The sequence below is a fragment of the Cuculus canorus genome, chromosome 14 (assembly GCF_017976375.1).
Source record: "Cuculus canorus isolate bCucCan1 chromosome 14, bCucCan1.pri, whole genome shotgun sequence".
Taxonomy (NCBI): domain Eukaryota; kingdom Metazoa; phylum Chordata; class Aves; order Cuculiformes; family Cuculidae; genus Cuculus; species Cuculus canorus.
In genome coordinates, this window is record NC_071414.1 from 20,353,230 (window position 1) to 20,376,290 (window position 23,061).

The window sequence follows — 23,061 nt, forward strand, 5'->3', positions numbered from 1 at the left end:
GGTGCGGCCCCGCCCCTGCGTGCCCAGCGGCCCGCGCGCGGCGCTCGCTTTCGTAGTGTGCGGCCGCTGCGCTCGCGGTTCCGGTTCCGGTGCGGGAGCGGGGCCGGGCGGCCATGGCGGCGGCCTAGGGCGCAGCCGGGCGGGGTGGCGGCACCATGATCATAGAGAACGTGGACGCTCTCAAGTCTTGGCTGGCCAAGCTGCTGGAGCCGATGTGAGTGTGGTCTGCGCTTCCGCCGGGCCCTACCCTGCCGAGGCCTTGGGGCGCGCGGTTGGTCTCCCCGCCGTGCGGGGCCCGGGGCCTTTTGTCCCGGGGTTCTGTCCCGGGCGCTGCATACCGGCCTTGGCCGCTATGTGAGAGGCCGGCTGGGCTCCACTGCGGTGCCAGCTGCGGAGCAGCCCCCTCCGAGAGTCCTGAGCTGGGCTCGGGGACAGTGGCCGTGGATCGGCCGGGCCAGCGAGCCTGGGATGGCCAAGTCATTAGGCCGCTAGCTGGGCTACCAAGCCTGGACTGGCCGAATCTCTAGGCCGCTGGGCCCTGGGGCGGCCGGTCTTGAGAGGGCTGAAACACTAGCTCAGCTACAGGCAGGGCCCTGGGTCAGCTGGGCCACAGCCCGCAGCGGCTGCCGGAGGGTGTGGGAGCTTGGGCTGCGCCTCAGCCGCGCTCTGGGCAGGCGGCCTCATCTTGGATTTACGAGCGATGGGAGCAGGTTGCTGGGAAGGGTTTTGTGATGGGAGCGGCTGTTTCTGGCAGGGGCCTAGGCTGCTGGCCGAGTGCAGGTAGCGACCTGTGCCGGGTCATGTGGGGCTGCAGCCATTGCAGGGGAAGAAAGGAACCACCAAGTGAGCAGCTGGCCATATCATTCCTGGAGAAAATAGTACTGGAATACACTTGATATTGCAGATAGTATGTTCTCTGTGTGTAGTTAATGCTCTTATAGGTGCTTTTCTGCTTTCATGCTTTAAATCAACCTTAGGGCCACTCTGGGCTAGTGGTAAGATGGCAGGCCTTGGAAAAGCCTCCATGGCTTTTCTCTGTTCCATTTTAAGATAACGGGGCTGTGATGCTTGATCAGATTCTTCTGAAAGTTGGTCTAGGCCAGAGCATAACCCTTGCTCCTGCACCTTGGCTGACAGTTCCCACTGTCCCACTGCTGTCATGTTGGTGTTCCTGGGGCAGCTGAGCCACCCTGCAGGGATGCGAGTTGGAGAAAAGGGCTCCTGGCAGAGAATCATGGGATTTGCTGAGGGGTTCTGGCAGCGAGGGTTCAGGAGCGGAGCTGTAAAGCGGTTAACCTGGATCGCTGTCTGCACCCCGTGTGTGTGCTGCTGTCGTGCATCACCTAACATAACGCCCGGGAGAAAGTGGGGATGGCTGCACAGCGATGGATCCTCCTCTGTATCTGAAGTTGAAAGTATATAGCCAGCTGCACAAGGGCACTGGCACCAAGTGTATCACACATAGTTTGTTTTTTTCTGAGAGTACGTCTGAGAGTTGGGAAGTCTCTAAATTGGTGGTTTATTAATTGCTGCGTTTAATATGGCTCTCGTCAGATGTTGGGAAGGGCAAACAAACTAATTTGGAACAGCTGCTTGACTGGCTGTTCACTGAGGGCTTTGATTTTCCCTAACCAGCTGTTAGCTGCAGAGCTCCTGGCATTTTGTTTCTTTGTTTTCTGGATTGTTTTTTACTTGGCATTGTTTTGAGATATGTATGCTTCGTACTATTGATTTTTGTTTCCATGGTTCAGGTTCCTAGAAGATGTCTAGTCCCGTCTCTCAGTGTTAATCTGTAAAAACAAATCTTTATGTGGTCAGCCTCACTTAGGTTCCCACCCATCTGAGAGCTTGCACCAGTTTAGAGAGGCAGAGTGAGGAGCTGTTCCTTGGTCATTTAACACTTCATCTAGTTGATGTTTTGAGTGTTTTTCTAGAAGGTGAATAATGGAATCTAAGGCAAGAGCCAATTTAAACATCAGGGTCAGAGAATTGCTGCGCAAAGTTGGCTATTTGTAGCCTTCGTGAAGGTACATGAGGGCTTAGGTAGCATGGGTGGGGAACCCATGTCGGTAGCTGCACGCCGTTGGGCATTCAGCACTGTTAAAGGATTACTGTAATGTCTGTAGACATGGAAATCATCCTTGGGGCAGACAAAGCCCAGCATGCTGGGCATGGTGACTTCAGCAGTACAGAACACGTCTCTGCCTCTCTAAACTGTGCTTTTGCGATAGATCTTTCCAAACTCTTTTCACAGTAATGCCAGTTTAATTCTTTAACCTCTCTTTAATACCTTATGGTACTTGCGCGGTGACTTTCCTGGCACTTGCTCTGTGTTCCTGTAGAGTCACGCTTGGTGGTAGTCGTCACTGTGCTTAGGGGAAGTGAAGAAACAACGGCAGCTGCTCAGTTGCCCTGGAACTGACTCTTGCTGTGAAGAGGAGGAAAGGTAGTTTTTCCTGAGCAAGCTCAGGAAGGAACAGGAGAGTGGGAACATCGTCAGGTGTGGCAGTGTGCAGGGTGGTTGCAAGGCAGATAAAATATTGCACTGTGATTGAAAAGCCCCTTTGCAGGCTCCATCGGCCCTGTGTGCTGTGCTGGTGCCAGAAGGCAGAGGAGCACATGACACGTTGCCAGGTTTTCCTCATCAGCTCCTCTGTGAGAGCGGTTATCCAGCACAAGGGGCTAGCACATGACAGTAGAATCAGGAATCTATTTCTCTCTCTCTATCTCTCTCTCTCACTCACTCTCTCTCTCCCCCTAGATGTGACGCAGACCCCTCAGCCTTGGCTAACTATGTTGTGGCATTAGTCAAGAAGGACAAACCAGAGAAAGAGCTGAAAGCTTTCTGTGCCGATCAGCTGGATGTCTTTCTGCAAAAAGGTACCGTGCTTTCCGCTGCGTTTCCTTTTGGTTTCCATTTCACTGCTGGCAGGAGGGAGGGTGACGCACCATCGTTGCTATAAAAATACTTCTCATCAACCATGAATTGAGACTTTCTTGCAGAGTGTGAAGGGATAAAGTTTTTGTGATTTAAAAAAAATACTTTAAGATGAAACTGCGTCTCTTGTTTGTGGTGGATGGGAGGAAATGCTGTGGAAAAAAAAGCCGGCAGCTTCGTGTTAAAGTACCAGTCATGCTGCCAGAGTGTCCCTGAAAGATACTTGATACATGTGAAGAGCCTGGTCCCTATAAACCTTTCAGGTTTCTGTGAGCTGCTCATGGCAGTTTTGTTCAAATTCAAGGTTTGAAACACTTGACGCTCTGGCACGTGAAGTTGTTGTGCATTTTTTGTGATTGGATTGTTAAACTGATGACTGATCTTCTGTGAATTATTTGCTCTCAAAAACTGCTGTAAAGAGGCTGCAAACTGTAGCCAAGGGAATAATAATTGTGGGTCCTTCTGGGTAGTGAGTTTCAATCAGTCTTAGAATATTTCAAAGTTGTAAATGCAGTGAAAGGGAAGTCTATGCCTTGGCTGCACTTGATGAATTTCTTTGTCTAAACAGCCAGCCTCAAGTTCCCTAAGTGTCATTCCAGCTCCCTGAACAGAGCTGATGATTATTCACCCCAGATGCTGCTACGAGAAGTCCTCCTGGGTGACTTTTTTCAGGGGCTTCTCTGGTAAATCTGTCAGTGCCACTAAATCAATGTGTAATAGCATTTTCCTGTGTTCTGTATCCTCAGAAACTTCAGGGTTTGTTGATAAACTTTTTGAAAGTCTGTACACAAAGAGTTATCTTCCTTCTCTTGAACCCACAAAAGCAGAAGCGAAGCCTGCAGGTCAGGAAAAAGAAGCCAACAAGGAAGAGGTAATAATGTTTTTTTTTGCCTGCCTGCCTCTAATTTCCAGATGGGCCATCCCGTACAGTTGTGATCTCTGTGGTGCCTCCTGAGAAAAATGGGAGGTGACCATCCAGAGCAGAACATTCGAAAATCCCTTTGTAGAGTCTGCTGTGATTTAGATCAACAGCATCCAGGAATCCTACTCAAGTGTCCCTGGCAGTGTAAGGTGATCACCATTAGCAAGGGTTTAAGAAGGGGGAAGAGGCAGAAACATTCTGGAACATTTCAGTTTCATTCTGTGAGTAACAGAAATTATTGACAGTGTTTTCTGTGATAATTAAAACCAATGAGTGGGGACGTGCTTGTCCTTGCAGAATTAAGAGCAGAAACTGCTGCTGTCTTTATAAACAGACCGTAGGGAGTGTTTGATTTTGACAGGTACTCTTAAGTGGGTGTTCAAATCTGGGCTTTTGTCTGTGAGCCTGAAATAACTGAAGGAAAGACCTTGCTGGAGTTACTTGTTCTGTCTTCAAAGTCAGAACTGGCTGGCGGTCATGGAAGTGACAGACAATTGCGGGTGGAAATCCGTCACTCAGCCAGCACAGAGCTGTGCTGTGTTGTGGAATGCAGGTCCTTGCTTGACACAATCTGACTCATCAGCTGATGTAATTAAAGTTGCTCTTTAGTTTTTTCTCTCCTTTCTGATGTCCTTTTTTACCTGAGGATGATACCCAAAATTATGACAATTTATGGAACTTACTTTGGTGATGGAAGTTCAGACTTTGTACTATAGAAGATTTTCATAGTTTTCTGATCAGTTTTGCAAGTACTGTTATAATTTATAGAAGTGATTTAGAACAGCCCTCAACGGACTTAACCAGTGCTGTGGTATGGGGAAGGTGGATGAGGGAATTGGAGGTGGGGATAGGGGAAAAGAGGATACCCAGGACAGCTTTATGGGACAACTTTTCCAGATCGGGACTTTAATTGGCTATTTCACTTCCAGCAGGACCTGGGTGATCTGTCATACAGCTCAGTATGTTACGTGGTTCCTGTGAATAGGGGACAAAAAATAAAATGAGTGTAGAACCATAGTGAAGTGTGGGCTGGAAGGGACCCCAGACAGTGTGGCACAGCCAAGTGTTGAAAGCAGGGCCTTAGGCTGCCCAGTGCCCCATCAAGCCATGTCTTGAATATTCCTACCAATTCTCCCAGGATAATCCTAAACAAGGAAGCAAGAAGCCTTCCTTCATATTTTGTTTTAATTGAAAAAACATCTTTTGAAGATTATTGCCTCTAAACTTATGCCACCAAAATTCCTAGCAGCTTCTGAGCAGTGTGAAATGGCAGCAACGGCAGCGAAAGGACCAAGCGGATTCACAGTGGATTACATGGGGGTGCAGCAGGCAGGCTGCCAGCACTGCTTTTACTGAGGCCAGCAAGGAACATGGCTGGTTCAACCCTGAGAACAGGCTTTGGCTTTAAAGCATTTATATCATAGTGTAACCTGGTGACGAATTTGCTTGGAGAAGTAACTCCATAGTCATGTTCCAGTTACCAGAGTTGGAAAACACCTCAGTTGTAGAACTGCTTACTCTTACGGGTTAGAGCATGGGTAGAGAACTTGTCTTTAATTAACTCCGTTTAAAACCAAAATCTTAGAATCATAGAATGGTTCAGGTTGGAAGGGACCTTAAAGATGATCCAGTTTCCCCCCTGCCATTGGCAGGGACACCTCCCACTGGATCTGGTTGCTCTCAAGCCCCATCCAACCTGGTCTTGAACCCCTCCAGGGGTGGGGCAGCCGTGACTGCTCTGGGCAACCTGGGCCACGGCCTCCTTACCCTCAGCCTGAAGAATTTCTTCCTAATGTCTGATCTAAATCATTACCCTTCCAATTTAAAGCTATTCCCCCCTCATCCTGTCGTTGCACTCCCTGATCAAGAGCCATCCTTCAGTACTTCAGCTTTCCTAGAGCCCCTTTCAGTACTGGAAGCTGCTCTTAGGTCTCTCTGGAGCCTTCTCTTTTCCAGGCTGAACAACCCCAACTCTCTCAGCCTGTCCTTAGAGAAGAGGTGCTCCAGTAATATCCAATAGTTTTGTTTTCTAGGCTCTTCTTCTGCAGAAAAACCTACAAGATTTGAAATAAAAAGCCCAACAACCTCTAGCGCTTGCTTACTTGTGGTGCTTTGTGTTCTTTGTAAGTAACATGTGAAGGTGACGCTTGCCCTTGCTTGGCAGTTGTCTCTTAAACAGAATTTTCAAGAGTCAGTTGAAGAGGAGCGGGATAGCAGGAAGAAGAAATACTCCAGTCCACAGAGAAGCCGTGCAGATTCCAGTGAACAAAGGTTAGTTTTGAACCAAAATATTTATCTATTCTTATGTATTTACCGGCAGTCTTCAGATGTGGATTTTTACCTCGTAGGTAGTAATTTTTCAGAAAAATAGTGATTTCCTCTCCACTTTTCTATCTGCAATGTTTTATCTGTGTGCTGATTGCACGTGAGACGCCTTTGCTGGAAGTTGGTCTCTTCCAAAAAAATTTTAGTGCTTTTCACATACTAATACCTAGGAAGGTCATCGACTCCTTTCTCTGCCTTGTTACATAAATGAAAAGCGTTGTTGGGGGAATCTCTAGAGGTTGGAGGGATTGCTCACACAGTGTCGGCATCACTTCTAAAACATATTCTGGTTTGGTCATTTAGTTTTTTCACCTTTCCAAGTTTTCTTAATCCTCCACTTGCTGGTTTCTACCAATTAGTGACTGAACTGTAAGGTTCAGTCCTTTTCTATGTAATCAGGGAAATTCCAACTCAAACGTTTTGCTGTCTGAGTCTGATCGGAAGGATGAACAACATCATAACTTGTGATGAGCTTGTTTTTTATTTTGGTTTCTTTTTCTGTAACCGTGTTTTGCATCTGTTTTCTAGAACCCGAGAGAAAAAGCGAGATGATGGGAAATGGAGGGACTACGACAGGTACTACGACAGGGACTTGTACAGAGAGAAGTCCAGCTGGCGGCGTGGCAGGAGCAAAAGCCGCAGTAAAAGCAGAGGGCTGAGTCGCAGCCGTAGCCGCAGCAGGGGCAGAAGCAAAGACCGTGACGCAACCAGGAGTGTGGGTGAGTACCCAGGTGCTGCTTTAGGAGGACACCTCCTGTCTGCAGTGCATGTGGGCTGGTCCGGCGGGTTGGAGGTGTCCTATAGGAGCAGGAGCAATGTTTGAGAGCTTTGTGGTCCTGAAATTATTAAGATGCTGTTCTTCAGAGTAGAATAATTAAGGGGATTGTTTTCTTCTTTGCTAACCTCTTATCTGCAGGTGTACAACAGTGGATTGCCAATAGCAGAAATTGTTGTGCTCTGTGTTGGCAGTGCTGTTGATTTGTTTTGTTCTTTAACAAAGTTCTATTTTTTGTGCAAAATAAGTTTACTCTCTTTTCCACTTCGTTACTGGAAAAATAAAAGGCACAGATTACAAGCCATTTCAAGTACACTGAGACCACGCTGGTTGAGGGAGGTGGTAGAGTGGTTGGTGCAGGCTTTTCTCCCCTCATTCTGCTTTAAAAGAAAGCACTGTAATTGCAAATGGAATAAGGAGTAGAGGGATGAACGTGCCTTTTGCAAAGAAATCCTTTAGATTTATGAAGTTAAAAACCTGTCTGCGTTATACTGGGTTCTTATTCCATTGGTAAGACTCAGCTCCTTCAAGAACAGTGGAACATACAGGATGCTGGATATTTGAGGTGATTTTGCTGCTGTGGTATCTCTCAGGGCTGTGATTTACAGAACAAAGCATGAACAGTTTACCTTACTTTTTTTTTAAGCAGAGCACCGAGAGAGATCAAAATTCAAGAGTGAAAGAAACGATGTTGAAAGCTCGTATAATCCGGTTTCTGTGTCGCCCAGTAAATCTTCTGAGCAGTATTCCTCTGCACAAGCTATTCCCAGTGCTGTTACTGTAATTGCACCTGCGCACCACCTTGAAAACACAACTGAGAGCTGGTCAAATTACTACAACAATCATAGCAATCCCAGTTCCTTTGGCAGAAACCCTCCTCCTAAAAGAAGATGTCGAGATTATGACGGTAAACTGTCTGCTTCTTGGGTTTCAGTTTTTTTCCTTGTTTCAGTTATTCTCTGCCTTTTTAAGGCATTCACTAAATGCAGGCAGCAAGTCAAAACACAGCAGCACATGAAGCTTACCCTGTGTATAAAACATGTATGACCTGTGTTTTCCTGGGGAAATAACTGGTCTGACTGGAAGCAGTTTGCTCATAATCTAATAGTTGCTAGATAAGAACATAGGGAGTTTGTGCACAATTCTGTGTACGCCTGGCAAATATTTCAGCCACTGTCAGCTCTGATAAAGACTGCAGGACATGTGTTTGATATAAAACTACTACATGACTTGTTTTTCCACAGCCTTTATGATAGGTGCATGTATGTTTGAATGCTTTTATGGAAGATTAATCTGAATTCATTTGAAACGTCCTCTGATATGTAACATTGGATCAGTGAGCACATGCTTTCTTTAGTAAGAAATAACAGCAAACCCTGAGATGCTTCAAATCGTTGACGACTAATGTTCTTATCCTAACAAGAAAATTAAATGTCCTGTTTTGCAGAGCGAGGATTTTGTGTGCTTGGTGACCTTTGCCAGTTTGATCATGGAAATGATCCTTTAGTAGTAGATGAAGTTTCCCTGCCCAGTATGATTCCTTTTCCTCCGCCACCACCGGGACTTCCTCCTCCGCCTGGCATGCTTCTGCCACCTCTGCCAGGTCCCACTCGCAACCTGAGGCTGCCAGTTCCACAGGCTCATCCACAGCCACCACCTCCCGTTGTGCTTCCTGTACCAAGTAAGTCCAGCCGCTGTTCTGTGTTCCTTTGCATCACCAGGTTAAAATGACGGTGGTCTCGGGAAGATTAGTGTGCATTCAAAGTACTGAGTTCAAGTTTCTTTGCGATCTATATGCTATTCACAGCATAGTCAGAATAATTCTGAAACATTGGCTTGTAAAAAGAGGATGTTCCATGCATGCCATATTGAATCAGATAAATGGGGTGGGGAAGGGGGCAGGTATCTTTCAGATTGTTTCCTAACCCTGGTGTCATTTGGGTTCATCCTGACAGTTGGATTGCTAGCACTTTTGTTTTCCCAATGCAATAACGCTGAGATTTAGTCTCCTGGAAGTTCTAATAAACATTTGTCTGTGCTTGTCTTGTGTATTGGCTTTAGCAGCACGTAACTGGTACATCTGAGACCCATTTTGGCTCAGATGACCTTGGGCTGTTCAGTCTTTCTTGTTGTCTTTCTGCATCGTGTAACGTAAACTCTATGAAGAAACAGAATATTTGGTTTGTGGTTACTCTTTACTTTATTCCAGGCACACAGTGCATGCTGTGATAGTTGTATCAAACAGCAGCAGCTATGGAATGAGAAATTATTCCATATGGAATTGATCCTCAGTTGTGCATGAGCTGTTCAGTGGGTAGGATTGAGTTGCTGTCAAGTGAAGAGACAGGGCTCTCTGCTCCTAGTCCTGTCTTGACAGGCTTTGTAGCGCAACTCATCACCCTTTAGGGGTATATGCTAAGGAGGAATGTATGTATCATATATGAGTCAAACAAAGCAAAAATTGCTAGATAAATTCCTTGTCTATGGACACCTTTTGCCATGTAGTTCGTTTCAGAACTATAATCAAAATGTTGCTGGTATGATCTCTTGCTCTGAGCAAGCCTTGGTTCTCCATGGCAGACCTGGGGAGGAGCCACTTTAGTTGATGTGATCTCTAACCATAATAAGCCTCTGGGAAAGGAAAGACACTCTGTCCTTTCTGGGAAAGAGTGAAGGTGTTGGAATCTGAGTAAACTACCTGAACAGGGCTCCTTGGTGTAGTGTAGTGGGATTGTACATATTTACAGTCTTGACCTTGCTCAAAGCAAGGCATAAACAAATTGCATTGAGTTGTTTGCACATGTTATCCGTGGTGTTATGAGTCGTTGTGATCTGTTCTGTGGTGTCGTTCTAGGGCCACCTTTAACACAGTCAAGTTTGATCAATAATCGTGACCAGCCTGGGACAAGTGCCGTTCCCAGTCTTGCACCTGTAGGAGCAAGGCTACCTCCTCCCTTACCCCAGAACCTGCTGTACACAGTATCCGAACGTAAGCAAATACGTTTTTTTTTTTTAAAATTCCTCTGTTGATGTGTGATCAGGAGCAATTACCTCTGCCTTCCTCCGTACATACTAATCTAAAAAGAATAATGGCTTTCCTTGTGGTCAGCACATTGTCTTCTGTTCTGTGTGCAATAGCAAGTAGTGTTCTATCCCTAAGGAAAGCTCATTTGGTTTCATGTGCTCAAAGCAATAAGGTTGTTGCATGAGAAAGGGATCCCTTCATCTTCAAGCTGTGTAGAACAGCAGCAGCCAAAGATGGAGCTGCAGACCTATAATTACAGTTTAACTCAGTCCTTATTCCTGTCTGGTTTGAGCTGCTATAGATGAGATTTTTCCCCCGCTGTGTATCACAACAGTCTCTATGCTCTTCATACACTTGCTTTCTATCTCTTTTCCCTGGAATCAGCTTAATTTCAGCTTCCTAACTTGAACGAATGCACAGCTTTCAGTGAGCCATCTCGTTTAACGGAGCTCAAAGCTTAAAGTGGGGGGGTCCATGAAGAGAAATAGCAAAATCCCTAGAGAGCACCAGATTGCTGATTCGATATCCTCCAACGCTTGCCTTTCTTTGGTAATAACAGAAGTAATGGCACTTCCATGCTTTACTTGGGCAAAATAAGATCATTAAATCTCAGTGTTTTACCGTATTCCCATCTGGGTTTTTTTGCCTAAATATCCTGACTGTTATTGAAAGGAGGGCTCTGATCCATGATCCATGTCACTTCCTTTGTGACTTCTGTGCTTTTCAGAACTTCAGTCGCTCACATATCTTGTTAGATGATGTGTTTGGCAATCTCCAGATGCTGCCAGGCATTCAGATGTCACCACCTTGTTCTTTCTGCTTCAGAACTTCTTCTTACGAGCGATTCTGCCCATCTTGGTTCACGGGGCACCATTGACTTCAGTTGCATTCTGGAGCTCTGTTCTCCAGAGCATCCCTGCAGATTCTCACGTCCTGTTCTGGGACTGTTTTGGTAACAACTGCTGGTCGTCCTCTGTCAGTCCTACACCAAAGTGTGGAGGAGGGCCTTGCAGTTCAGCTCATGCAGGGGTAATGGAAGTTCTTGGCAGAGTCTGCAACTAAACTGTAAAGCTTCGGTATTGAAATTCTGGGGCATCTGTTTTAAATTGTAGCGTCTCCACTGTTGATGTGGAATAAGGAGCTGGCATGTAGAGTGCTTCAAGTCTGTCAGGTCCCCTTGTACAGGCATCCCTGTTCCGGGGTGTCCTGTGTCCCTGTGGAGGCTTCTGTTGGCTTTATTGTGGTTCTGGTAGAGCTTTTCCTTTTTGTGGTTGGAAAAATGCATCATCCTTGAGTTGGACCTCGGGCTGGAGGAACAATGAGTCAGTTCTGTCATCTTGTTTTCTCATGGTTACCCCTTTTACTGTAATCATTAGTACTTTACTAGAGCTAGGCAGCTGATCTTACTCTTGTGTAATTTAAGAGCATTTAATGGGTAAGTATTGGTCAAATTCCCCAATTTCTTAGCTTTCTTTGATTCAAAACAGTGAAGTACATCCTATCCCAGAAATCCCTTTCTGCATTGAACTGGGCTGTTGGGCAGCAAAGACTGAAAATCTCTTTGCATCTTGGGCCATACAGAGTAAATACTGAAACCAAACCTGTTGCTCCCCTTGAAACATGGTGTCGTGAAGGCTGCTACGCAGACACCTCATTCCTTTGTCAGGCACCAGCAATGCTCTTTGTGAACTACGGGCTTTTGGCGAACAGAAACAATTAGATTTAACAAAAATGAAGCTTTGCCCAAATAGGCCTGAGCGTGAAGTTCTGTAGAGAGTTTAATGGCTACACATGTTGGCTGTTCAACCACTTTTCTCTCTCGTCTTCATCCAAAATAACTTCTGATTCTTGGACATCCATGCACTTCCCTTAAAGGAAAATTAACCCTGAGTCTCAAACTCATTTGAAAAATTCTTTCATTTCTCTCCTTTTTTTGTAGATACATATGAGCCAGATGGCTATAACCCTGAAGCTCCTAGTATTACCAGTGCCGGTAGATCTCAGTACCGACAGTTCTTTACGAGAGCACAAACGCAGCGTCCAAATCTAATTGGCCTAACATCTGGGGAGATGGATACAAATCCAAGAGGTAGGAAGGGTTTCTAGTCATTGCTCTTGCTATTTTTGTCCCAGACCATCAACACTCATTTTCCCCTTTTTCTGGCTGAAAGCAGTAATTTCTCACTGATCTAGTAGTATTTTAGAGCAATTTTCAGTCCTCTCTACCTTTTTCTAAATGATGATGTGACCATATTGCCATCAAAGCAACCTTTTTGGTTAAAAATAACCTCTAGCTTGGGAATGTCAGAAGGATTTTTCGGTTGGATGGGTGGGGTTTTGTTCCTCTTTAGCCTGCAAAGGCACTATTTGGGTGCGGGGTGCTTCTAGAAAGACAAACAAGACAGGAAGATGGCTTTAAGCTGTTGCTAAGGGCATGTTTAGGGCTTGGTGTGCAGAGGTGATGATGTGCAGTGCTTGCCTTGGCTGTTGAGATGGCAGTGAAGGCGGAACTGCTGTGGTGTGGTGTTGGACTTAGTGGTCTGACTCTGTAGGCAGATGTTCTCTCTAGAATGAACATTGCAAGGAGTGTTTTAATTCTCCTGCGGAAGTCCCGGTCTGCCTTTAGGTAATTCTGAACTCTTAACTGGGTGAATGGGGATGCAGTTTTAGTGGTGACACAAACCAAATCTCTTTTAGGGGAGAGAACAAATGAAGGCTCTTTAAAGAAATGTTTATTCTGTTAGCATAACTCTCTTTTCCCTCCTGCTTTCCCTGCCATCTTAAAAGAGAAGTTAACTGTCAGTGTTTACTGTTTCGCTTCAGTGTTCCTTGTGCAATAGAGAAGAGAGATATTTGGCACTTCCAGTGTCTCATCCTATATAGAACATGGTTAAACATTATTGCAGAAATTGTTATTGCTGTTTTCATCTTAATGAACATCATGAAGTCAGGGTTGGAGTTTTATTACTGGCCCTCATTCTCTTGAAGAACCCATTCTGGCCCTAAGGCATGGCTGGGAGCTTGGCAGTGGTGCTTCGGGCTGCTTGTTTTACTGTCTCGATCAGGTGTGTGAGAAGTTTGCCCTTAGATCATCCTCTAAAGTAAGGCAGAAGCTGAATGCCCCAAAAAGCCTAGTCTTTGTTCTCACCACTGTCATCAGTAGAGCTCTCGCATACAGAAAAGCCATAGGAAGTTGACTTGTAACTCAGACTTCTTTCCAGGAGTTGAATGTTTGGCACTTGGGGGAGACTGATAGCAATAGCACCATCTTTAAAAGACTGTAAATAAATACTTGGCAAATGAAATCTGTGATCCGTGAGATTTGTGATCTAGTGCTTCCACTTTGTTTTTGTGGAAGCTGCTTCAGACTTGAAATCTCATGCCTCAGAGTGTGAGTTTGTGCCACAGCTGGCACATAACGTAACAGTTTGTAGCTGAAAACTGGATGGTGGGATGATGGGATGGCAGCGGGAGCAATATGTCTTGGGTTGCTCTTTACCTGTCAGAGGTTAATGTAGTTAAAACCATTGGTTGGTTATTAAGCCCTTGTCAAGTTGCAGAGCTCTAACCTGAAGTCTGGGAACCCAGCATTGGTTCTTTCCCTCCTTTTGTTTTTTCCCTGCCTCTTTTTTTTTTTTTTTTTCCTTCCTCCTCTTGCAGAATCTGAATTTTCAGAACCTTGGAAAATGAAGTTTTAGCTTTGTTTCTTCAAGGTAATACTAATCTTCTTAACGGCCAAAACCAGTCCAGCCAGCAGGGACAAGGTATCTGTTGAGTAAGGCTTGCAAGTGATCTCCGCAGTAACTTCATGAACAGAACAGGCCAACTTGATAAAGTCTTGCTAACTTTGATGCTTTTAAACTGTTTTTCACTGTTTCCATGAAAGCTTTTCCAGTATCTCTGTTGATGTGAGGTGATTAACACAGGGCTTTTTCCTTTCTTCCAGCTGCCAACATTATCATCCAGACTGAACCTCCTATTCCCATTACAAATAATAGCAGCACTGTAACTAGAGTTGTCCTTGAACCAGACAGCAGGAAAAGATCTCCAAGTAGCATGGAATGTCCACCATTAAAGAAACCATGGCTGGGAAAGTAAGAATTAACAACTACACTTGACTAATTGGGATGCACTTTATAGCTGTCGATGCTGTGACTACAGCGATTTGCTGGTCCCTGTAACTTGGGCTGTTTGGGTCAGAGAATCTCTGTCCACATAATACAGAGACTGAACATTTGCTTGAGGGAGGAGCTCTTCTCTGTTAATGTCTAGAATTTATACTTTTTATGATGAAAATAGAAGTTAAATGTACATTAACATTTGCTGCCTTACGTACTGTTGGCCTGCCTATCTAAATTACTCACTTGCTCTCTTTTTCTCTAGGCAAGCAAATAACAACCAGAATAAGCCAGGATTTTTGAAGAAGAATCAGTACACTAATACAAAACTAGAAGTTCGAAAAATTCCACCAGAACTGAACAATATTACACAGCTCAACGAACATTTCAGCAAGTTTGGAACTATTGTAAACATTCAGGTAAAAAACAAAGTTCACTTCTATGCTCATTTGTGGGTCTTTTATTTTCCCTGAAGCCTTCTTGAATATTGCAGCTGAACTACGTTCCTTGAGAAACCTTGATGGAGGTTGGCTGGGAGAGGAGGGGATTAAAGTCAAAGAAGAGTCTTCTTGGTTGGTTCTGTATTATTGTTTGTAAAAGTATATTGGCTTCTGCCTTCATCAGCATTTGAAAGGCTTGCAGGGTTTTAACAGTATCTAAGCCAACCCAGGTTTCTGAGCAACCTGGATATGATTTTTGATAGAGATCTTCTAACAGTTCCTGTTTTGCATTGTAGTCTTGCAGTATTTCAGTCAGGATTTTAAACCAAGATGCTGCAGGAGAGTTTCTTTATGCGTCAGTTTATCACTTGCATCCTAGAACTGGCTGCAGTGTGGGGTCTTCCTTGCACTGTGAGAAGGGGAAAAGCACTGTATAAGCAAATCACAGGTAGTTACGTGGTTAGAATGGCGTTTAATTTCCATTTATTTTTCTAGACTGAATCATTGCCTCAGGTCCTGGCTTAGAGTTCTGAATAGAAGACCGGGACCTGGGAAGCCTCTGTATTTCTTGAGCTGATAATTTTATGTCTTAGCCCAGAGACAATGCGGTGCTTTCTGAACCCTGATGATGAAATAATGCATTTAAAACATGCTATCTCAGTCATTGTACTAGAACATCTGGGATATGTTTTTATTCCTGTGGTTAATTTTTAGAGAAAAATAGCCTTATTCAAGGCTGTCAGACATTGCCAGTTAGAGGATGTGGTGAACCTCTGTGTTGCTCATCCTGGGACAGCAGGCATCTTTCAGGGAGTTTGAATAAACAAATTCAGCACCAGGGTCTTTTCAGTCCCACCACAGTGGGTTCACGGTGCTCTGAATGTATGAGGCTGTTCGGAGGAGTCTTTTTTTTATTTCATTTTATTTTACTGTACATAGACTTGCTGCAGGTTCATGTAACATCTGCCAAAAGGTACTTGGCTTTAATCACCTAGAGTGTTTTACCTTCGTTCTGAGCTGTTAATCACTGGATATCCCACTCATTGTTGCAGATTATTTGTAGATTAGTTTGCTGATGGTTGAAATGTTTTCTTCCTTGAGAAATAATGTAGTCTCATGAACTTTTGATTTAGGTTGCTTTCCAGAACGATCCTGAAGCTGCTCTAATTCAGTACTTAACTAACGACGAGGCTAGGAAAGCAATTTCCAGCACAGAGGCTGTTCTGAACAACCGATTTATAAGGGTGCTCTGGCACAGGGAAGGTGAGCAGCAGTCTCCGTTGCAGCAGCAGCAGCAGCAGCAGACACCCACACAGTCTCTCCATCACCAACTGCACCTGCAGCAGCAAGCCCTGGCCACCTCTCCGGCTGTGACAATGCACAGCAACCTGTCAAAGGTAGCGAGCAGTCTTAAACTAGGGATTGAGCCTTCCTCAATGACTGCTTTCAAAAAGCAGAGTATATAATTGTCATTTCTCAATATCTACTGTTGCACAGGTGATGACGAAACCACTGGCCTCTGGTGCCTATGTGCTTAACAAAGTCCCAGTGAAACGTCGCCTCGGGGGAGCCGGCGGAAGCCAGCCTGACTTAAGCCAGCCCGGGGCTGTGGTAGAGGACTCTCCGGTACGTATACAAAAACAATCTTCCTGCTTCCATTGAAAGCTTTGACATGTGCACTGAGAAGGAACCAACAAATAGAACTTGCAAGTTGTTCCCAGTTGGTTCTCTTTCTTTTCATTACGATTCCATGCAACCACACAGACAGTCTTTTTCCCAGTTTCCTTAAGTATTTGAAGACACTTGTTCCTGTTTTATACAGAAATGAAATATCAGTATTTTTAGAAACAGAAAATCTTTTTGGCAGTGCTTCACAGCAAATATATTTGACAGCCTACACGCAATGTCAGGTTTTTGTCAGTGAGTCAAATCGCTTTCCCCAGTGATTTCTGAGCTTACGCTGTGCTTTAACAGGGGCACTGGAAGCTTATGGAATGCTTCTGTAGGGAGTTCGAGCTGATTCAGTCTAATTCGCACAGATACCATAGCACCACATATGTCCTTGGCCACAGAGAAGTCCTTTTAGGAAAGGAAGTACACGGATGCCTTGCTCTGCCTTACTTGGTCAGATAGTGCACTTTTAGACTGGCTGCAAAGCTGAATATAATGCAGATGCTGATCAGCTGCAGTGCTCTTCCTAGTGGGTATCAGGATACAGAGGGAGTTTTGCATGAAGAAGGAAAGTATCTTTTGCAGAAGTCCTTTTCACAAGCACTTAAGCTGCTTGCTTCCAAGGTGGCTGTTAGGCAGATGCCTTTATGCATGTGTTTTAGTTGCCTTAGTGTTTCTGTCCCATTGCTCAAATCTGGAAGTTGGTGTTCGTGTTTCACAGAATGGGTTCCTCTCACTCACTGATAGCTTATAAGGGGTGTGATATACCATTACATATTTTTGTGTGTGTTTTTACTGTTTCAGACGTTTCCTGCTTCTACCAGTCACTCAAAAATGGTTTACAGTTCTTCAAGCTTGAAGACATCAATGAAGCCTGGTGCAGGCTCTAAACCCCACGATGTGCAAGAAGCCCTGAAAAAAAAACAGGTACTTGTCTGTCTGCTGCCTGACTGCCACTGTAGTGGTCAAACTACTTTACAAAGAAAGGTTTCATGGGCAACTTAAACTTCAAATAGTTCTGTACAGCATTCTGCACTAGCGTAGTTCTTGTCACTGTTATCAGAATGTCTAGCCAATGCACGCTGAGGTTAATCATGGGTAAGGGAGTCCTCCTTTTGAGGCATCCTGCATGATACGGCTGGTCGGGTGTGGGTTTTCATAAGGCATTGCTCTGATTTTAATCTCTGCGGGTGTGAGAAACGACAATGACAACGCAGGGTATGTTTCTTAACAGGTGTCTTATAAGGGGGCAGAAATTCAGTAGAGTACTTAAGAGCAGGGAGTAAGCAACTCATTGTTTTATTCTAGATCAGATATGCTTTATACTGGTGCGTTTTGCAAACCAGTAGTCTTCATTGTGGCTTTCACTTGTGTAGCTTGAAGAAGAAAATATCTATCTGAGTACAGGTAATGCTAGACTACTTTTTACTGATTGAAAGAATTTTCTCCTTATGTAGGAGGCAATGAAACTCCAACAAGACATGAGGAAAAAGCAGCAGGAGATGTTAGAGAAACAAATAGAATGCCAGAAGGTAAGATGTGAATATCTTATAGTAAATACATTCTGATTTTGTAGACTGATGTCTGTTCAGTGTTGTTTTTCCTGGAATTTTATATTCCTGCTCTTTTATTGATACATAGATGTTGATATCCAAGCTGGAGAAAAATAAGGCTGTGAAACCAGAAGAGAGAGCAGAAATCATGAAGACCTTAAAAGAACTCACGGGAAAAATATCTCAGTTAAAGGATGAATTAAAAACTTCATCCACAACCTCTACGCCATCAAAACTGAAGTCCAAGACAGAGGTATTATATTTGTTGAGCTGGACACTTGCCCAGCTGTTATTTTGTAACTGTTTCTAATGTTATGTCCTAAAACTGCAGCAGCATTAGATCAAAACACATCCAAGCAATGATTTGAGTTTGAGAGTGATAACAATGGACAAGTAAGCTTTGGTGTTAAGGAGCTCAGATGACCCAGTTTTGGCTGTAGCTCCTTCAAGCTTGTTCCAATTCTGAAGCAGAGAATTCTGAGACCTTTGAAAAATGGGTTGGAGAGGGTCATGGAGGCAACTAAAACAAACTGAATTTAGAGGAAAGTGGATATTGTTTACTGATCTATCATTTACATAAAGGTGTTGCTGAAGAAGCAGAGTAAAACATTAAAGGCACACAGCTCTGCTTTTGCCTTTTTCTCTCTCTGTGTCTTTCTCTAAGGCACAAAAGGAACTTTTAGATGCAGAACTGGACTTTCACAAGAGATTGTCTTCTGGAGAGGACACAACAGAGCTGCGAAAAAAGCTAAATCAGTTACAAGTAGAGGTGAGTTTGTCTGAATTGATGCTTTTAGTGTTGTTGTGATATGTAAATGGTGTAAATCCTTTCAAACTGAGGATGGCTTTGTACGTGCTCTGCCACCTTCAAACAGGCTGCCCGCCTAGGCATTTTGCCTGCTGGTCGAGGAAAGACTGTGCCTGCCCAAGGACGAGGAAGAGGACGGGGTCGTGGTGGGAGAGGAAGGGGCATGTTGAATCATATGGTGGTAGATCATCGTCCCAAAGCACTGACAGTTGGAGGCTTTGTTGAAGAGGAGAAGGATGAATTGCTACAGCACTTCTCTGTGAGTATGAGGTCACAGTAAAAAAAGAACAACCTGAAGAGGAGAATTGTGGGCAAACTATGAGTCAGAGATTACATAGGTAACCTGTACCCTGCACGCGTGCTCACTTCCAGAGAGAAGCATGGTAGGGACTTTGTAAATAGCTGCTGCTTTTCTGAATCCTGGAAGATGTGAATCTCTGTTTCTGTTAGTGCAAGCAGATCAAAGACTTTCATCCTGAATTCATGGAACAGGCTATAGAGAAGCAGGCAGCTTCAGGAGTTGTCAAGGGTGTAAATGTGATGTGTTTTAAAGCTGCTTTGCAGTGGCTCCCCAATGCATTTGAATTCAGTTCTGAGCTATAAATTAATATATGTATTTCCTTTCCTCCTGCACAATCAAGCTCCATTTATTAAAATAACAGTAAATCTGAGCTTTTGCCCCAAAATACAGGTAAAAATGCTGCAATATTGCTGAGTGATGCAGCTGAGATTTCTCTGGCTCTCCCTTTTCTGTCTGAAAAACATTTCAGTGACATTTCAGCATGCTGCAGGTGTAGCACAGTGGTCATATTTTTGGAGGAGACTTGCCACTGTTCCTAAATGATTTTTCTTCTGTAGAAATTTGGAGATATTGAAGACCTTCAAGAAGAGGATTCCCCACTAAGTGTCGTTCTAACTTTTAAATCTCGCTCAGAAGCTGAGAATGTAAGTAGAATAAAGGATGCATTCTTTTATGGTTCTATAATAAGAATTTTTAACTTCTTGTGTCAGTCTTTGTATTTCAAAATACAGCAGGCTTCAATCCCATTGGTCTGAGCCAGACAGTGTGGGTTTTGTTGCTGCTGCATGCGGTGTCGCTGAAGGGGGAAATACCTTCCATTTTTTTAACAGTAACACGGGTCCTTTGCTGATAAAGGTTTGATATCACGATCGGTTCTGAGCTCTGTTATTGCTGCAGATTGCTGGGAGATGAGCATTGTTTAGCAGATTTGGGGTTGACTGAAGTTGTTCTCAGAATACACAAGTGGATGATTGTGATTTATTATGTTTGAGATATTCAGATGTGCATCTGCATGATGTACTCTGAGTACAGCTTATTGTTGAGCATCTTAAATTCTTCACTTGATCTCTTCTTTACAATATGTTCATTTGAAATACAATCCAGGCTGCTAACCAAGGATCCCAGTTCAAGGACCGACGGCTACAGATATCATGGTACAAGCCTAAGGTACCTTCGGTGTCTACAGAAATTGAGGAAGAGGAGTCTAAGGAAGAGGTATGAAAACACGTTAAAAACCTAATCTCCCTTCTAGGAATCTGATAGCGAAGCGCTCTTTCAGGATACAGCTTCCTCTTTTCTAAAGAAGTTTCATAAAATATGTTTTTGCAAACCAGAAACTTGACTGTTTTTTGAGGTACGCTTCCACATTTTTTAAAAAGGGGAAAAGGAAAACAAAAACAACACTTTCTGGATGGGATGACTTGTGAACCGTGACAATACGCCTCGAATTCTCTGTGTGCAGGCTATGAATATTTTTATTTCCCAGTATTAATGCTCCACTGGAGGATCAGTTACCTATGTTCTCTCCTGGAATGAACACATTAAGCTTTAAAAGGTTTTCCAGTCTAGGTATTTAAAAGAGTTTAAAGCTGTTGTCTTGGAGCGGGTGGGCGGTTGTTTATGCCTGCTTCCTTTGAAGTTTGCCTTTGTTTCCTCTCTTGGTGTGCGAGGCTGCTGTTCTTTCTGTAGAGCTTGTGGGGTGGCATTGTGTGCATTTCAGTGAAACAGTGATGAGAACCTGGTATCAAAGTGTGGCTGATGCTGTGTCGCGTTACATGTTTTCTGGGACATAGCATGGAACTTTTGTTTATGAGTTTGTTTTTTCTTCTTCTAGGAGACTGAAACTTCAGATTTATTTTTGCACGAAGATGATGATGATGATGACGAAGATGAGGATGAATCCCGTTCTTGGAGAAGATGAAACTTGATGTTGGAAATGTATAATTTTAGGAATATAATTCAAGCTGCATCTTTTAAACATTTATTTAAGGAAGTTGATGAGCCAAAAAAAGCTTTACTTTCTTTTCAAACCACAAGGTTTAAAGTGAGCAAAGTTTGTTATAAAACATTTCTGATCTCGAGCTGTGATACTAAGGTAGCCAAAGGCCCAGTAACATTTTACATTATTACCAAGCTCACCAGGGTGGTGATTTTTTTCTATTTAAGAAGGATCAAAAACCAGGGAGGGAATAGTATTTTCTTGTCCTTTTTTTGTCACCTGTATTTCCTTGTTTTGGGTTTTTTATAATGCGATTGATTTGTTAGTTTATAATTGAAAAGATATTACAGGTTTTATTTAGCAATATAATGGGGTCAGGGGAAATACGCAATTTTCATTAAATGTTATGAAAGAAAAAACTGCCTCATTTGCTAATTGAAAAAGGGTAGCATTTTATTTCATATGGAGTCAGTGTAGGACTTGTGGCTAAATTCATAACTCAATTATTTCTATATGTTTGAAAGCCACATGGTTTCTGTCCTCTGCTCTTTGTGAGAAGAGATGGAAGGAGAAATTTAACAGGGCATCGTTAGAATATTGTCCAGTTCACATGGTTTCCTCAAATTGTGCTTCATAGAAGGCATCAGCAGTGACATCTGTTTGAGGGGATTTGCACTCCCCATTGATTTTCTTCTGTAGTTTCAGTACAGATTCAAGCTGAAATCAGACTGCTTTACTGCATTTCAGTACTTGCAAGCGTGAATGTAATGAGTTTCACACCTCCTAAAAAGTAAAACAGCTGAACTGGCACTGCCTACCAGCCAGCAGAAATTCTTTCTCCTCTCCCTTTACCAACTGTTTATGTTCAAACCAAATCCATGCAGCATTCAGAGCAAAAGGCTTTTCTGCTGACTGAGTCTGTGTCCTGCTCAAAGGCTTGGTTAGAGCAGTAGTGCGTCTCGAGAGGAGCACGCAGAATGCTGGGCTTGGAAGGTTCCTCATTTATCTGTGAGTGTATTTGTGTCCAGATATACGTAGGACAAGCACCGTTCTGTCCTCAGTTGCCTTATTGTACCATCTTAAAGACTCCCTCAAGCTGACCTGCCCCAGTGCGGGGTGTGTGACTGCAGAGGCGAGGGTGACGCCTGCAGGCTGAACTCCTGCCTGGCTCCTGCCCCTCACGAAGCTGTCATCGAGTGGGCATCTCCCTCCACTCCTTCCCCTCCTACCATGCACTGCCCAGTGCAGTTTATGTACGTTCCTGTACGGATAAGACACAGCATGGGTGCAAAAGGGCTCTCTCCCTTTTGGGTAATTGGCTCCAGTACATTTGCCAGCAAGTTCCTGGCTGCAGAAAGCTATACATCAAAGCCTTTAATTTCTGATGGCCCTGAACTTGGCCAGGGCAGTGTCCTGTGCATGCCACTGGGCTCGCTGTTCCCCAAATTCTGTCATCCTTGGTGTAGCAGAATCCAAGCCCATGTGAGCGCCTATTTTCATGTCCACTGGAGGGAATGTGTCAGTGTCCTGACTCTTCACATCTAAACCTCACCTCTTGATACAGTTGGGGTTGCCGTGCTAACGCTGAGGCTAAATTACAGATGTGAAGAACCGAGGGGAACCGGTCCTCTCAGCTTTGAAGAATGTCTTTGCTTTTCTCCAATCACCTCTATGTTTTTTTTATGGCTGTGGCTCAGTCAGTATAAATTCTGAAAAATCCATTGTGACAAACACCTTTGAGTCCTGACAGTTTAAAAATGAGAGAGGGAACAAAAGGATTTATATATTTTTCTGTACAGAGTTTTTTCTTAAACTGTATAATTTTGTAAATATTTTGATTTTTTTGTGTACTAAAACTACCAGCGTATAGATTTCCATAAGAATTGTTGTATTTTTGTATTTGGAAAATGAAAATTATAGTGGATGGATGGAGCTGTAAGACGCGTTGCAGTAGGCTTTGACAGGTGTAGACTGGGATTCCTTTTCACAGGGTTTTGGCTCCACAGTGACCCTACGTGGTGTGCTGCACCAGCCGTTTGCTGGGGGGGCGAGCGTGGTACCTTCCTCTGTCAAGAGCTTCTCCTGAGTTATTTTCCCCCTCCAGGGTACGCATTGGCTCACAGCAGTCCCCAGGACACAGGTGTGTCCTCAACTTGATCTCTGACTGATCTCCCAGCCGCAGCTGGTGGTGTCACTGGGAACTCAGTGATGGGCCGTACAGCAGTCCCTCCCCCCTGGGGCACAGG

General features: G+C 44.0%; 1 protein-coding gene across 3 annotated transcripts; it reads left to right on the forward strand.

Moving 5' to 3' along the window:
* The first annotated feature begins 38 nt into the window (after positions 1-38).
* On the forward strand, positions 39-22,857 carry RBM27 (RNA binding motif protein 27). 3 transcript variants are annotated; one of them, XM_054079579.1, is made up of 21 exons: positions 39-214; positions 2,762-2,880; positions 3,685-3,809; positions 6,025-6,131; positions 6,714-6,904; positions 7,607-7,867; positions 8,408-8,641; positions 9,815-9,949; positions 11,925-12,074; positions 13,932-14,079; positions 14,369-14,522; positions 15,677-15,940; positions 16,041-16,169; positions 17,019-17,141; positions 17,672-17,746; positions 17,856-18,020; positions 18,432-18,536; positions 18,643-18,834; positions 19,434-19,520; positions 19,981-20,091; positions 20,711-22,857. In XM_054079579.1, exons 1-21 carry the CDS (start codon positions 156-158, stop codon positions 20,795-20,797), a joined length of 3,021 nt encoding a protein of 1,006 aa, XP_053935554.1. In that variant the 5' UTR covers positions 39-155; the 3' UTR covers positions 20,798-22,857. The 3 variants fall into 3 exon arrangements, with proteins under 3 accessions (XP_053935554.1, XP_053935556.1, XP_053935555.1); XM_054079580.1 differs by having other exon boundaries at positions 40-214; positions 7,610-7,867; XM_054079581.1 differs by lacking the exon at positions 11,925-12,074.
* Positions 22,858-23,061: the final 204 nt, after the last annotated feature.

Coding starts and splice junctions, on each gene's coding strand:
- RBM27 (XM_054079579.1), top strand. CDS start 156: ATGATCATAGAGAACGTGGACGCTCTCAAGTCTTGGCTGGCCAAGCTG. Junction 17,142..17,671: donor AAGCCCTGAAAAAAAAACAG/GTACTTGTCTGT, acceptor CTCCTTATGTAG/GAGGCAATGAAACTCCAACA. Junction 17,747..17,855: donor AACAAATAGAATGCCAGAAG/GTAAGATGTGAA, acceptor ATTGATACATAG/ATGTTGATATCCAAGCTGGA.